The sequence below is a fragment of the Musca autumnalis genome, unplaced genomic scaffold (genome assembly GCF_047663935.1).
Source record: "Musca autumnalis isolate F117 unplaced genomic scaffold, ASM4766393v1 scaffold_3, whole genome shotgun sequence".
Classification (NCBI taxonomy): Eukaryota; Metazoa; Arthropoda; class Insecta; order Diptera; family Muscidae; genus Musca; species Musca autumnalis.
Genome location: NW_027411866.1, coordinates 57032846 through 57049474, shown reverse-complemented (window position 1 = coordinate 57049474; position 16629 = coordinate 57032846). Strand labels below are relative to the sequence as shown.

At 36.7% G+C, this 16629-nt stretch overlaps 1 protein-coding gene across 1 annotated transcript; it reads right to left on the bottom strand.

Moving 5' to 3' along the window:
• Nucleotides 1-369: 369 nt before the first annotated feature.
• Rpt3 (26S proteasome regulatory subunit Rpt3) lies at nt 370-3439 on the bottom strand. The gene is made up of 4 exons (XM_073978699.1): nt 3296-3439; nt 3145-3228; nt 2631-3078; nt 370-1147 (listed from the first exon to the last, which is right to left on the bottom strand). The coding sequence occupies exons 1-4, from the start codon at nt 3317-3319 to the stop codon at nt 474-476; spliced, it is 1230 nt and encodes a 409-aa protein (XP_073834800.1). The 5' UTR covers nt 3320-3439; the 3' UTR covers nt 370-473.
• Nucleotides 3440-16629: the final 13190 nt, after the last annotated feature.

Here is a 16629-nt window from a genome sequence, read left to right as displayed (position 1 = left end):
AATGACACGTTCATACAAAATGTCTATAGGAAATTAAATGAGTTGTCTACAGTTTGTCAGTAGTACTGTTGACAATGTCAGTAGTGAGTCAGTATAGATGCACTATTGACATTTCCTACAGGGTTGCGTGCGTGCATACAATCTTAATAGCACACTGTCATAAGTACAACGTGCCGTTCTTCTTGGTCGGCACTGATCTACTTTCGGCAAGTCTCTGTTTGTAGGAGAGATTTCGTAATTGACATTATTTTCATTGTTTTGAAAACAAGGCAGGAGGCAATGGGACTAAATTTGACTTTTGTGGTGAGGCCCTATTTTGGTATGCCTGTAAACAAATATGAAATGTTGAAGTAAATATATTACTAGTTCTTTGAAAGTTTTTTAATGCGTGTTTCCGCGATTTATTTTAATCGAATGAATTTACATAATATATCAATTATAAGTATACTGCGAAACATATGTGAGTTAAATAATTATTTATAGAATTCGTGCTCTTGTTCGTCCTTTTTAATATTATTCTTATAGCCCTTCTCGAAATCTTTTGATAACACAATGTAACGATTCTCTCTAACAGCATGCATACCAGCTTCCTGGCAGATGGCATTAATATCAGCACCCGAAATTTTATCAGGCCGAGCCACAAATTCTTCCAGATCTACATCTTCACTGAGGTTCATTTTAGACGTGATTGTAGAGAATATTAGACGTTTTTGACGCCTATCTGGCAGTGGGAATTCAATTTTTCTGTCCAAACGTCCAGGACGGAGTAGAGCTGGATCCAATGTGTCCGCACGATTTGTGGCCATAATAACCTTAACATTTGTAGTTTGATCGAATCCATCCATTTGATTTAGCAATTCAAGCAAAATACGCTGTACTTCACGATCAGCACCAGTCTGAGCGTCAAATCTTTTTGTAGCAATGGCATCAATTTCATCAATAAATATAATAGCAGGAGCATTTTCTTTTGCCAAACGGAAAACATCACGAACCATACGAGGACCTTCACCAAGGTATTTTTGAACAAATTCTGATCCAACAACTCGTATAAATGATGCCGTTGTATGGTGAGCAACTGCCTTTGCTAACATTGTCTTACCACATCCAGGAGGGCCATACATAAGAACACCACGTGGAGGATCGATACCTAAAAAGATAACATTTGGAATTGTATTATTTATAAATATTGAATTAAAATATGCAAGTCCCGTTTTACATTAGGCGATTTACCATGCGACAATTTTTCTCGTTCCCTTCCAAAATTGCCTCCCGCGTCTATACCAGCAATTCTGTTGCGGCAAGTCTTGTTTTCAAAACATTAAAAATAATGTCAATTTCGACAAAAATAAGAGGTCTGTCTGATAGATTGGGACTAAAGAAATCTTTTCGGAACAAATTGAATACTCTCCCAGATATAAAAGTTCAGACTTTTGCTAGAAGAGTTACTGTTCTTCCCCACAGCAGTGGTTTCTTTGTACCGGATTGACCCGAAACCAAAAGCATTTCGGCCAGCGGCTGCCAATCCAACATGAAACCTATGCTGCTACAACAACAACTGTTATTTTCATAAAGGCCTACTGGGTTTATCATCTTGTCTTCTTTGAGAAGACATTCTTGTATTCTACGATAGGACTGGACTCCATTGAAAGACCTTGCGGTCTTCCATATCATACTGGTCATCAATTGGAAGACTTAGTATGTCTTCAATATAAGAAAACTTCTATGAAGTGACCAGATGAATTTATGTGCAAAATAAATCATGTATATTTTAACAAAGTTTTCCACTCGGTTCATTCTGTAATTTTTTCATCAATGTTCAAAACCAGTTCTATTTAATTCTCTTTAGTGCTACCGCAACGCTCCTATTTCTGGCATATAATTCACTTTAAGACAATTTTGAATTCCTTCGAAATTTTACCGCATACTTATGTTGAGTTTCAAGTTTTGTGATTCGAAAAGCCAGATAAACAATCCTATCATGGCACAAGTACCAGGTAATTGTAATTTCCCCCAACAACAAAAACATCCAGTTTCTGTATGACGAAAGAAGAATGTGTGCGAATGAAACACGCCCGAACTTTAGTTTTCGAAATAATTTTACCTTTTGCTTTTCAGGCTCAAAATGGTAGAACTTATAAAACCCAGGCACGTAAAGGAACACAACTCATATATACATACATAAAAATCCGGACTGCACATTTAATACCTTTTAGTAGTTTCGTACGTTTATGGCACATATTTCTCAAGCAACACTATCTCAACCCAACAAGACATAGACGATCCTAATACCAAATTTCAGATTTCCATCGCCACTACCAAATTTAGTACTTTTAGTACACTTACAGTACGATTTTACAAAAACCCTTTGGTACATCTATCTCACACTCTATCAGTGATCCTAATTGCAAATTTCAAAATTCTGGCTCTTCCCGTTCATCCAATACAAATGGTGGTGCTATTCTTAGCACCTTTTGTTACTTTTCGTAATCTTCTAGTTCAAATTTCCAAAAGATCTTATCACACCCTAATAGGAACCCTTATCCAAAATTTCAAGATTTTAGCTTCAGACATTGCGCTGGTGATTATCAGTCACTCATTATTACTCAACTCTTTTTTGTTAGTGAACTTACCAATTTGTTTGTATAATTCAAAGTGTGTCAAAGGCAGTTCAACAGCTTCACGAATCTCTTGTTTCTGCATATCCATACCACCGATATCAGCGTAACTAACATCAGGCTTTTCATCGGGTTGTAACATAGATATAGAGCTGTCAGCTTCTGGCGGCAAGACATCTACCAGTGCATTACTGTGTTTATGAAGGGCAACCGATGCTGAAGGCTTCAACAATTCCCGATCAATTGTTGATAGAATTCGAACATAATAATTTGATCCAGTGGTGGAGCCAACAATGCCAGTATTTTGATCAACCGCTTCTAAAAACTGCCCAATGACCAATGGAACAGATTGAATTCTCTTAACCTCCTCTTGAGCGTGTAAATATTCCTTTTTAAGGTTGCGCTGCTCATCTTTAATGTATTCCTCTTGGACCTCTAAAAATTCCAAAGTTTTTTGTAATTTCTGTAAATAAAAATGTCGTTAAACGCATCCGAAGTAGTTTATAACTTGAACCAGTGAGCATCATACCTTATATCGCACATACAAATCATCTATGTCTAATTCGTCAAGGGAACTGTGTGCGTCTTTCAGCTTGAAATCGAACAGCTCTTCCTATGAAAGAAGTAAAACATCATATATATTAGGAAAGGATATATTTTGTTTATACAGAATATCTAACTTTTTCTGGTAGTAATGTCTCCATATTAACTTTTAGTTTGCAATATTAACAGCAACGATACACAAAAAATATGAAATTGCAATGACTTGTTAAAAAGTTATAGGGACCTATAAGACCAATGAAGTTAAGTGGTGCCAATGCTGTGAAGTGTAGGAAAGAGAAAGAAAGGTTTCTACAAGTATTCTACTTATATACCATTTACATTAAGCTGAAACACATCTAATGCCTGATTTAGACTATGCTGGATTTAGCAAATCCAGTGGATTTAAGTTGTCATTTTCATACAACATATGTCAAATAAAGCCAGATAGTTGCTAAATCCAGCGTAGTCTAAATGAACTTCAACGTTTGGGTAAAGTTTTGTGTCGTTTTGGCCGTTTTTACACTATTGGGCATGATGCCGAAAAATTGAAATTCATTTGAAATATATGCCGGCAAACATATCAATGCTGGATTTGGTGTCGGCGTCACCCTGTTGTTGTTTTTTTCTCAACGCCCACATACAACGTTTGAGTAAAGTTTTGTGTTGTTTTGGCCGTTTTTACACTGTTGGGCATGATGCCGAAAAATTCAAATTCATTTGAAATATATGCCGGCAAACACATCAACGCCGGAATTTGATGTCAGCGTCGCCCTGTTGTTGTTGTCAACGCCCAACACAAAACAACAACAACAGGGCGACGCCGATACCAAAGTTCAGCGTTTATCTGTTTAGCTGAAAGCACATACAACGTTTGAGTAAAGTTTTGCGTTGGGCGTTGACAAAAAAACAACAACAACATGGCGACGCTGACATCAAAGTCCGGCGTTGATGTGTTTGCCGGCATATATTTCAAATGAATTTGAATTTTTCGGCATCATGCCCAACAGCGTAAAAACGGCCAAAACGACACAAAACTTTACTCAAACGTTGTATGTGTTTTCAGCTTTTGTCGGCATATATTTCAAATGTATTTAATTTTTTGGCATCATGTCCAGCAGTGTAAAAACGGCCAAAACGACACAAAACTTTACCCAAGTCCCGGTCCACACTACCATAGTTTCACTGAAAAAAAAAAACAGCATGAAATTCCATTTGCAATTTATTCATGTCCACACACATGTTTGAAGTCATATGTGAAACGGACGTTTTTTGCTTTTCTTCTTTAAGCTGAAAACATATACAACGATTGATTAAAGTTTTGTGTCGTTTTGGCCGTTTTTACACTGTTGGGCATGATGCCGAAAAATTCAAATTCATTTGAAATATATGCCGACAAACAGATAAGCTGTAAACAGATACAACCATGGTTTAATAAGAAAGGTTAGCCAAAGCTTTATGTCAATTTAAATTTTTTCATTCGAGTATGCCTAAAACTTCAAAACAATATAAACAAACTGTGTATGTGTGTGTGGTGTTTGAATAATATGCCAAACAATTTTAAAAACATTCGAATTCTATGATGTTTAAAATTGTTTTTAGACCATTTGTATGTAAGAAATTGGTGAGATTTGCATTGAAACAATCAGTTTATCATATTCACAACTCGATTATGTGGAGAAAACTTAACTCTTCATTCATTTTTCGCGTTTTTTATAAAATGCTCAAAAAATGCATTGTAAACAAACCCACTTGTTGCTTTTATTTTGAAGTTTTAGGAATTCAAGAAAAACAAGGGTTCTATAGATTTTTTTCATTTAAATCTACCTCTTTACTTATACCATGGATACAACGTTTGGGTAAAGTTTTGTGTCGTTTTGACCGTTTTTACACTGTTGGGCATGATGCCGAAAAATTCAAATTCATTTGAAATATATGCCGGCAAACAGATAAACGCTGGACTTTGGTATCGTCGTCGCCCTGTTGTTGTTGTTTTTTTCTCGACGCCCAACGCAAAACTTTAATCAAACGTTGTATCTGTTTTCAGCTATAAACGCTGGACTTTGGTATCGTCGTCGCCCTGTTGTTGTTGTTTTTTTCTCGACGCCCAACGCAAAACTTTAATCAAACGTTGTATCTGTTTTTATCTTTATTCTGTCATTCTTTGTTTATAAACACAAAAACAAGAATAACTTCGGTGACCAAAAAGCTTAACAAAATAATAAAACTTTAAACCACAAAACATTAAATAACTTAAATATGGAAACCAATAAGGTATATTTAATAGGAGAAATATCGGAGCTGATCCAGTTAGCAGTAGCTGTCGATGCAGACAAGGAAATAATAGATGGTGAGCAATTTGTTGTGAGAAAGGACAACAAAGATGTGGTCATTAGGGATAAACTGTTACATCCATGGATCCATTATTTAATGTAATTGCCAATTGTTTAACAACACCAACCATTCCAACTTGTGTTTGTGCCGAAGGAGTTGGGGGCTTATCGGTCACCATAGTTTCAATAACATCTCCCAAAGATATTTGGCCATACAGATTGGAATATAATATGATGGATCTTCATTGGCTGTTATAGAACATTTCTTCAGCTAACGAGTTTTGGGTAACTTATTTCCATGTGGTTCCGCAGGTTCGAAGCCATTGATAGCCATCGAACGACCTTCAAAGCAATGATTAATTGTATCTGCAGTTATTTTGCGGATCATAAATGTTAGTTGTCAAACGACGAATATATCGCAACAGTAGCTAATAGACCAATGGAAGATCACTTCTATATTTCTATATCCGGTTATATGTAAACTATTACTGATTTACAGGTCTATAAGATTTATGCAAAAATGCCACTTGTTTGCCTACTACACTTAGTACAAGGAAATGTTGGATAAAACCTTGGAGAGAAGACAGATCGAAGCGTGGCTCTTTCTCATTTCTTACCAATGAGCTTTTGCTTCATTATGAATGGTCATATAGAAATTACATAAGGATGTCAAAATCCCAATTTGACTATCTTAACCTAATAAAAGATGACATTTCTGGGTACAATACAAAAATGAGAGATGCGATTGAACCATCTCAAAAATTGGCGATTACTTTAAGATTTCTTGCTACAGGTATACGCTATTAAACAAGAAATGCAGAAATGCTATAAATTGAAATTTCTATATTCCCCAGGGGAAAGTTTTCGTAGCATCGATTACCAAAGCAGAGTATCAAAGTCGGCTATCGAAAAGGCTGAAAGGATTGTACGTAAAGGTGATTGCACTTAAATGATTATAATTCCAAATAATGCACATAAAATGTATTGTTTTTTTTAGTTCCCCAATAGTCCATCCGATTGGGAGGCCATAGCAAAAGAATTTGCCATCAAATGGCAATTTCCCAATTGCATTGGAGCTTTAGATGGAAACAAGATCTATTTATAAGGTCACGTAAGTAGCACAACAACAACTCTATTTTGGCCGAAAATTCTTCAATATGTCAAAATGTTTGTTTACGTTTTCATACAAATGATTCACAATAACAAAAAAATTGACAGATTGAAACCAATCAGCTGGTCGTTTTACGCCACCTTATAATTTCATCATGGATGGAAAGTATGTCAACTTTCGTGCATCGCGCAAGGATGGCGCTTTCTATCATAACTATAAGGGGACAAATACTATAGTATTAATGGCTTTGTCAGATGCGAATTGCAAGTTCCTTTTCGTTGACGTCGGAAGCAATGGACGAAACAATGATGCCGGAATATTTTTACAGACCAAATTAAGTACCATACTTAATAGTGCGGTTACACTACAGTTTTTTGCCGGGTTATACCCCGTTTATATATAACCGGATTTAACACCGGGTTTTAAATGTCAATTCCATTGCTTATATTTCAAACAAATCCTCTCAAAGAAGGTTAACCCTGCAAAAAGCTCTAATATAAACAGCATATTAACCCACATTATGAGGATTTATTACATAATCTGGTCAAATCTGACCAGATTTGCCATACAAAAATTAAATCCTCTCACGACTGGGTTTATTTTAAATCCGGCCACCAAAAATACAGTGTTGTATTCGGTATTTGTGCAAAAAAATCCAACTCTACTCAAAAAGTACCAAAAGTTGCAACTGTTTTTGCAACAGAGTTTGTCGTGTTTTACACGTTTACGATTTGTCGTATGAGATTTTATGGAGTTAGTAAATCTAAAGTTATTTGGAAATCATAAAATTATTTATTTTTTTTTCATTAGACACTTTTTTAACAAAAAGTACGCTTGATACCATGATACAAAAATGTATCCCTATGTAAAATATACCAATATGAGCAAAGAGGGGACGATATCTCATACGTGAAATCGTAAAAGTGTAACACACGACTTTATTAGTTATTTTGTATGTATACGTAAACAAACATCAGCTGACAGTTTATATCCTCGAAAAGCTAAGTGTAACCAGCAAAGATTAACCCACTGGATCTATTAAACCCAGTGGGTTAACCTTCAATAGTGTAACCGGGGTATAAGGAAGAAAGAGGGTTACCAAATGATGCTGTTGTTGGTAACGGTCGCCTTCTCCCCCATGTTGTGGTTGGGGATGACGCTTTCCCATGCAAAAACGCCTGATGAATCCTTACCCATTTCATACAAATTCAAAAGAGAAACAAGTGTTTAATGCAAGATTGTCAAGAGCCCGCCATTTGGTCATTTGGAATAAACTGTAACATCCATGGATCCATTATTTAATGTAATTGCCAATTGTTTAACAACATCAACCATTCCAACTTGTGTTTGTGCCGAAGGATTTGGGGGCTTGTCGGTCACCATAGTTTCAATAACATCACCCAACGATATTTGGCCATACAGATTGGAATATGATATGATGGGTTTTCATTGGCTGTTATAGAACATTTCTTCAGATAACGAGTTTTGGGTAACTTATTTCCATGTGGTTCCGCAGGTTCGAAGCCATTGATAGCCATCGAACGACCTTCAAAGCAATGATTAATTGTATCTGCAGTTATTTTGCGGATCATAAATGTTAGTTGTAAAACGACGAATATATCGCAACAGTCGCTAATAGACCCATGGAAGATCACTTCTATATTTCTATATCCGGTTATATGTAAACTATTACTGATTTACAGGTCTATAAGATTTATGCAAAAATGTCACTTGTTTGCCTACTACACTTAGTACAAGGAAATGTTGGATAAAACCTTGGAGAGAAGACAGATCGAAGCGTGGCTCTTTCTCATTTCTTACCAATGAGCTTTTGCTGCATGATGAATGGTCATATAGAAATTACATTAGGATGTCAAAATCCCAATTTGACTATCTGAACCTAATAAAAGATGACATTTCTGGGTACAATACAAAAATGAGAGATGCGATTGAACCATCTCAAAAATTGGCGATTACTTTAAGATTTCTTGCTACAGTTATACGCTATTAAACAAAAAATTCAGAACTGCTATAAATTGAAATTTCTATATTACCCAGGGGTAATTTCTATATTACCAAAGCAGAGTATCAAAGTCGGCTATTGGTAACATTGTCCCAGAAGTTTGCGATGCTGTTTGGAAAAGGCTGAAAGGATTTTACGTAAAGGTGATTGCACTTAAATGATTATAATTCCAAATAATGCACATAAAATGTATTGTTTTTTAGTTCCCCAATAGTCCATCCGATTGGGAGTCCATAGCAAAAGAATTTGCCATCAAATGGCAATTTCCCAATTGCATTGGAGCTTTAGATGGAAAGCATGTCAACTTTCGTGCATCGCGCAAGGATGGCGCTTTCTATCATAACTATAAGGGGACAAATATCATAGTATTAATGGCTTTATCAGATGCGAATTGCAAGTTCCTTTTCGTTGACGTCGGAAGCAATGGACGAAACAATGATGCCGGAATATTTTTACAGACCAAATTAAGTACCACACTTAAGGAAGAAAGAGGGTTACCAAATGATGCTGTTGTTGGTAACGGTCGCCTTCTCCCCCATGTTGTGGTTGGGGATGACGCTTTCCCCATGCAAAAACACCTGATGAATCCTTACCCATTTCATACAAATTCATAAGAGAAACAAGTGTTTAATGCAAGATTGTCAAGAGCCCGCCATGTAGAGGAACATTCGTTTGGAATGTTATCAAAAAAATTCCGAGTTTTTTTAACCACAATTAATTTAAATGTGGAAAAAGTTGAGAAAATTACTCTCGCTTGTGTTGCTCTCCACAACTTTTTATTGGAAAACGACGAAACATACACGCCAAATGTCAGCCATCATCCACGCCCAAACTCTTGTGTATTTTTCAAATTTATTGTTTGTTTGAAGTAAAAGCAAAGGTAAAATTATTTTGTAAACAAAAGTTTGTGCGTGTTTCATTCGCACACATTTTTCTTTCGACATACTGAAACAGACTGTAAATAATACTTTATATACGCAGTATTATTCAATGGTGTGAACAAAAAAAAACAGAATATTAGGCTTGGTTTACATTTGCGAAATCCACTCGATTTGAACTGTCAATTACTTTGCGTATTAGGGATAGGTAATGGAAAGCAATAACCGATTTTTCGACTATTCGATTATGGTCTAAATCTAAAAATGCGATTTTCGGTCTTGCGATTATTTCAGTTGTCTTAAAACTCGACTTTCGACTTTTTCATAACCGCAGAAAATCGATTATAATCGACTATTCGTCGATTTCGAGTTTTCTTTTGAAACTGTAAAACCGCCAAAAGTGTAAAACCGCCAAGTGAAAATCGATCACAAGATAATCGATTATGCGATTTTCCATCCAGACAAAAGTCGACTACGATTTACCTGCGTGAAGTTAGCGACGTCGCCAACTTTCGATAACACAGAGTTATCGAAATTCACAGGGTGACACAGAACGTCAAAAATTCACATTTAGTACTATTTTTGCAACCCTGCTGACGAAAAAAGTTAGCGACGAATATTATAATTAATTAATTTTATAAAATTATGAATGAAAAACTCTAAAAACAATCCATCTTATTATAAATAATAAAATTTAAGTAATTTTCAAGAGTTAAATGTACGTCAATGTTACCAAACCATATCAAATAACGCATTGTTTTGAACCTAAAATTGACCGGTGGTCAGGACAGAGAATCACCTCTGGTATCTTTCCTATACAAACCTCGTCCAAACTGAATGCATGGAATGAAAGATAGAGTCCCAGAGAACATTTCCTCATACTAGGAATATTCAATTTCAGTTTTTTGTAGAACAAAGTTGTCCATTTTCCGTTTTCCAACTGGTGGTCAGGACATAGAATCGCCTCTGGAATCTCCCCTATACAAACCTCGTCCAAACTGAATGCATGGAATGAAAGAAAGAGTCCCAGAGAACATTTCCTCATACTAGGAATATTCAATTTCAGTTTTTTGTAGAACAAAGTTGTCGATTTTCCGTTTTCCAACTGGTGGTCAGGACAGAGAATCGCCTCTGGAATCTTCAATATACAAACCTCGTCCAAACTGAATGCATGGAATGAAAGATAGAGTCCCAGAGAACATTTCCTCATACTAGGAATATTCAATTTCAGTTTTTTGTAGAACAAAGTTGTCAATTTTCCGTTTTCCAACTGGTGGTCAGGACAGAGAATCGCCTCTGGAATCTTCAATATACAAACCTCGTCCAAACTGAATGCATGGAATGAAAGATAGAGTCCCAGAGAACATTTCCTCATACTAGGAATATTCAATTTCAGTTTTTTGTAGAACAAAGTTGTCCATTTTCCGTTTTCCAACTGGTGGTCAGGACAGAGAATCGCCTCTGGAATCTTCAATATACAAACCTCGTCCAAACTGAATACATGGAATGAGAGATAGAGTCCCAGAGAACATTTCCTCATACTAGGAATATTCAATTGCAGTTTTTTGTAGAACAAAGTTGTCAATTTTCCGTTTTCCAACTGGTGGTCAGGACAGAGAATCGCCTCTGGAATCTTCAATATACAAACCTCGTCCAAACTGAATGCATGGAATGAAAGATAGAGTCCCATAGAACATTTCCTCATACTAGGAATATTCAATTTCAGTTTTTTGTAGAACAAAGTTGTCGATTTTCCGTTTTCCAACTGGTGGTCAGGACAGAGAATCGCCTCTGGAATCTTCAATATACAAACCTCGTCCAAACTGAATGCATGGAATGAAAGATAGAGTCCCAGAGAACATTTCCTCATGCTAGGAATATTCAATTTCAGTTTTTTGTAGAACAAAGTTGTCAATTTTCCGTTTTCCAACTGGTGGTCAGGACAGAGAATCGCCTCTGGAATCTTCAATATACAAACCTCGTCCAAACTGAATGCATGGAATGAAAGATAGAGTCCCATAGAACATTTCCTCATACTAGGAATATTCAATTTCAGTTTTTTGTAGAACAAAGTTGTCGATTTTCCGTTTTCCAACTGGTGGTCAGGACAGAGAATCGCCTCTGGAATCTTCAATATACAAACCTCGTCCAAACTGAATGCATAGAATGAAAGATAGAGTCCCAGAGAACATTTCCTCATACTAGGAATATTCAATTTCAGTTTTTTGTAGAACAAAGTTGTCCATTTTCCGTTTTCCAACTGGTGGTCAGGACAGAGAATCGCCTCTGGAATCTTCAATATACAAACCTCGTCCAAACTGAATACATGGAATGAAAGATAGAGTCCCAGAGAACATTTCCTCATACTAGGAATATTCAATTTCAGTTTTTTGTAGAACAAAGTTGTCAATTTTCCGTTTTCCAACTGGTGGTCAGGACAGAGAATCGCCTCTGGAATCTTCAATATACAAACCTCGTCCAAACTGAATGCATGGAATGAAAGATAGAGTCCCATAGAACATTTCCTCATACTAGGAATATTCAATTTCAGTTTTTTGTAGAACAAAGTTGTCGATTTTATGTTTTCCAACTGGTGGTCAGGACAGAGAATCGCCTCTGGAATCTTCAATATACAAACCTCGTCCAAACTGAATGCATGGAATGAAAGAAAGAGTCCTAGAGAACATTTCCTCATACTAGGAATATTCAATTTCAGTTTTTTGTAGAACAAAGTTGTCCATTTTCCGTTTTCCAACTGGTGGTCAGGACAGAGAATCGCCTCTGGAATCTTCAATATACAAACCTCGTCCAAACTGAATACATGGAATGAAAGATAGAGTCCCAGAGAACATTTCCTCATACTAGGAATATTCAATTTCAGTTTTTTGTAGAACAAAGTTGTCAATTTTCCGTTTTCCAACTGGTGGTCAGGACAGAGAATCGCCTCTGGAATCTTCAATATACAAACCTTGTCCAAACTGAATGCATGGAATGAAAGATAGAGTCCCATAGAACATTTCCTCATACTAGGAATATTCAATTTCAGTTTTTTGTAGAACAAAGTTGTCGATTTTCCGTTTTCCAACTGGTGGTCAGGACAGAGAATCGCCTCTGGAATCTTCAATATACAAACCTCGTCCAAACTGAATGCATGGAATGAAAGAAAGCGTCCCAGAGAACATTTCCTCATACTAGGAATATTCAATTTCAGTTTTTTGTAGAACAAAGTTGTCGATTTTCCGTTTTCCAACTGGTGGTCAGGACAGAGAATCGCCTCTGGAATCTTCAATATACAAACCTCGTCCAAACTGAATGCATGGAATGAAAGAAAGAGTCCCAGAGAACATTTCCTCATACTAGGAATATTCAATTTCAGTTTTTTGTAGAACAAAGTTGTCCATTTTCCGTTTTCCAACTGGTGGTCAGGACAGAGAATCGCCTCTGGAATCTTCAATATACAAACCTCGTCCAAACTGAATGCATGGAATGAAAGATAGAGTCCCATAGAACATTTCCTCATACTAGGAATATTCAATTTCAGTTTTTTGTAGAACAAAGTTGTCGATTTTCCGTTTTCCAACTGGTGGTCAGGACGGAGAATCGCCTCTGGAATCTTCAATATACAAACCTCGTCCAAACTGAATGCATGGAATGAAAGATAGAGTCCCAGAGAACATTTCCTCATACTAGGAATATTCAATTTCAGTTTTTTGTAGAACAAAGTTGTCAATTTTCCGTTTTCCAACTGGTGGTCAGGACAGAGAATCGCCTCTGGAATCTTCAATATACAAACCTCGTCCAAACTGAATGCATGGAATGAAAGATAGAGTCCCATAGAACATTTCCTCATACTAGGAATATTCAATTTCAGTTTTTTGTAGAACAAAGTTGTCGATTTTCCGTTTTCCAACTGGTGGTCAGGACAGAGAATCGCCTCTGGAATCTTCAATATACAAACCTCGTCCAAACTGAATGCATGGAATGAAAGAAAGAGTCCCAGAGAACATTTCCTCATACTAGGAATATTCAATTTCAGTTTTTTGTAGAACAAAGTTGTCCATTTTCCGTTTTCCAACTGGTGGTCAGGACAGAGAATCGCCTCTGGAATCTTCAATATACAAACCTCGTCCAAACTGAATGCATGGAATGAAAGAAAGAGTCCCAGAGAACATTTCCCCATACTAGGAATATTCAATTTCAGTTTTTTGTAGAACAAAGTTGTCGATTTTCCGTTTTCCAACTGGTGGTCAGGACAGAGAATCGCCTCTGGAATCTTCAATATACAAACCTCGTCCAAACTGAATGCATGGAATGAAAGAAAGAGTCCCAGAGAACATTTCCTCATACTAGGAATATTCAATTTCAGTGTTTTGTAGAACAAAGTTGTCGATTTTCCGTTTTCCAACTGGTGGTCAGGACAGAGAATCGCCTCTGGAATCTTCAATATACAAACCTCGTCCAAACTGAATGCATGGAATGAAAGAAAGAGTCCCAGAGAACATTTCCTCATACTAGGAATATTCAATTTCAGTTTTTTGTAGAACAAAGTTGTCGATTTTCCGTTTTCCAACTGGTGGTCAGGACAGAGAATCGCCTCTGGAATCTTCAATATACAAACCTCGTCCAAACTGAATGCATGGAATGAAAGATAGAGTCCCAGAGAACATTTCCTCATACTAGGAATATTCAATTTCAGTTTTTTGTAGAACAAAGTTGTCGATTTTCCGTTTTCCAACTGGTGGTCAGGACAGAGAATCGCCTCTGGAATCTTCAATATACAAACCTCGTCCAAACTGAATGCATGGAATGAAAGAAAGAGTCCTAGAGAACATTTCCTCATACTAGGAATATTCAATTTCAGTTTTTTGTAGAACAAAGTTGTCCATTTTCCGTTTTCCAACTGGTGGTCAGGACAGAGAATCGCCTCTGGAATCTTCAATATACAAACCTCGTCCAAACTGAATGCATGGAATGAAAGAAAGAGTCCTAGAGAACATTTCCTCATACTAGGAATATTCAATTTCAGTTTTTTGTAGAACAAAGTTGTCCATTTTCCGTTTTCCAACTGGTGGTCAGGACAGAGAATCGCCTCTGGAATCTTCAATATACAAACCTCGTCCAAACTGAATGCATGGAATGAAAGATAGAGTCCCATAGAACATTTCCTCATACTAGGAATATTCAATTTCAGTTTTTTGTAGAACAAAGTTGTCGATTTTCCGTTTTCCAACTGGTGGTCAGGACAGAGAATCGCCTCTGGAATCTTCAATATACAAACCTCGTCCAAACTGAATGCATGGAATGAAAGATAGAGTCCCAGAGAACATTTCCTCATACTAGGAATATTCAATTTCAGTTTTTTGTAGAACAAAGTTGTCAATTTTCCGTTTTCCAACTGGTGGTCAGGACAGAGAATCGCCTCTGGAATCTTCAATATACAAACCTCGTCCAAACTGAATGCATGGAATGAAAGATAGAGTCCCATAGAACATTTCCTCATACTAGGAATATTCAATTTCAGTTTTTTGTAGAACAAAGTTGTCAATTTTCCGTTTTCCAACTGGTGGTCAGGACAGAGAATCGCCTCTGGAATCTTCAATATACAAACCTCGTCCAAACTGAATGCATGGAATGAAAGATAGAGTCCCAGAGAACATTTCCTCATACTAGGAATATTCAATTTCAGTTTTTTGTAGAACAAAGTTGTCCATTTTCCGTTTTCCAACTGGTGGTCAGGACAGAGAATCGCCTCTGGAATCTTCAATATACAAACCTCGTCCAAACTGAATACATGGAATGAAAGATAGAGTCCCAGAGAACATTTCCTCATACTAGGAATATTCAATTTCAGTTTTTTGTAGAACAAAGTTGTCAATTTTCCGTTTTCCAACTGGTGGTCAGGACAGAGAATCGCCTCTGGAATCTTCAATATACAAACCTCGTCCAAACTGAATGCATGGAATGAAAGATAGAGTCCCATAGAACATTTCCTCATACTAGGAATATTCAATTTCAGTTTTTTGTAGAACAAAGTTGTCGATTTTCCGTTTTCCAACTGGTGGTCAGGACAGAGAATCGCCTCTGGAATCTTCAATATACAAACCTCGTCCAAACTGAATGCATGGAATGAAAGATAGAGTCCCAGAGAACATTTCCTCATACTAGGAATATTCAATTTCAGTTTTTTGTAGAACAAAGTTGTCAATTTTCCGTTTTCCAACTGGTGGTCAGGACAGAGAATCGCCTCTGGAATCTTCAATATACAAACCTCGTCCAAACTGAATGCATGGAATGAAAGATAGAGTCCCATAGAACATTTCCTCATACTAGGAATATTCAATTTCAGTTTTTTGTAGAACAAAGTTGTCGATTTTCCGTTTTCCAACTGGTGGTCAGGACAGAGAATCGCCTCTGGAATCTTCAATATACAAACCTCGTCCAAACTGAATGCATGGAATGAAAGATAGAGTCCCATAGAACATTTCCTCATACTAGGAATATTCAATTTCAGTTTTTTGTAGAACAAAGTTGTCGATTTTCCGTTTTCCAACTGGTGGTCAGGACAGAGAATCGCCTCTGGAATCTTCAATATACAAACCTCGTCCAAACTGAATGCATGGAATGAAAGATAGAGTCCCATAGAACATTTCCTCATACTAGGAATATTCAATTTCAGTTTTTTGTAGAACAAAGTTGTCGATTTTCCGTTTTCCAACTGGTGGTCAGGACAGAGAATCGCCTCTGGAATCTTCAATATACAAACCTCGTCCAAACTGAATGCATGGAATGAAAGATAGAGTCCCAGAGAACATTTCCTCATACTAGGAATATTCAATTTCAGTTTTTTGTAGAACAAAGTTGTCAATTTTCCGTTTTCCAACTGGTGGTCAGGACAGAGAATCGCCTCTGGAATCTTCAATATACAAACCTCGTCCAAACTGAATGCATGGAATGAAAGATAGAGTCCCATAGAACATTTCCTCATACTAGGAATATTCAATTTCAGTTTTTTGTAGAACAAAGTTGTCGATTTTCCGTTTTCCAACTGGTGGTCAGGACAGAGAATCGCCTCTGGAATCTTCAATATACAAACCTCGTCCAAACTGAATGCATGGAATGAAAGATAGAG

Excerpts from the sequence above, each read along its gene's own strand:
- Rpt3 (XM_073978699.1), bottom strand. The coding sequence starts at position 3,319 with ATGGAGACATTACTACCAGAAAAA. Across the intron at positions 3,229-3,295 it reads AGACATTACTACCAGAAAAA|GAAGAGCTGTTCGATTTCAA; the intron begins GTTAGATATTCT and ends CTTCTTTCATAG. Across the intron at positions 3,079-3,144 it reads ATTTGTATGTGCGATATAAG|AAATTACAAAAAACTTTGGA; the intron begins GTATGATGCTCA and ends TTTTATTTACAG.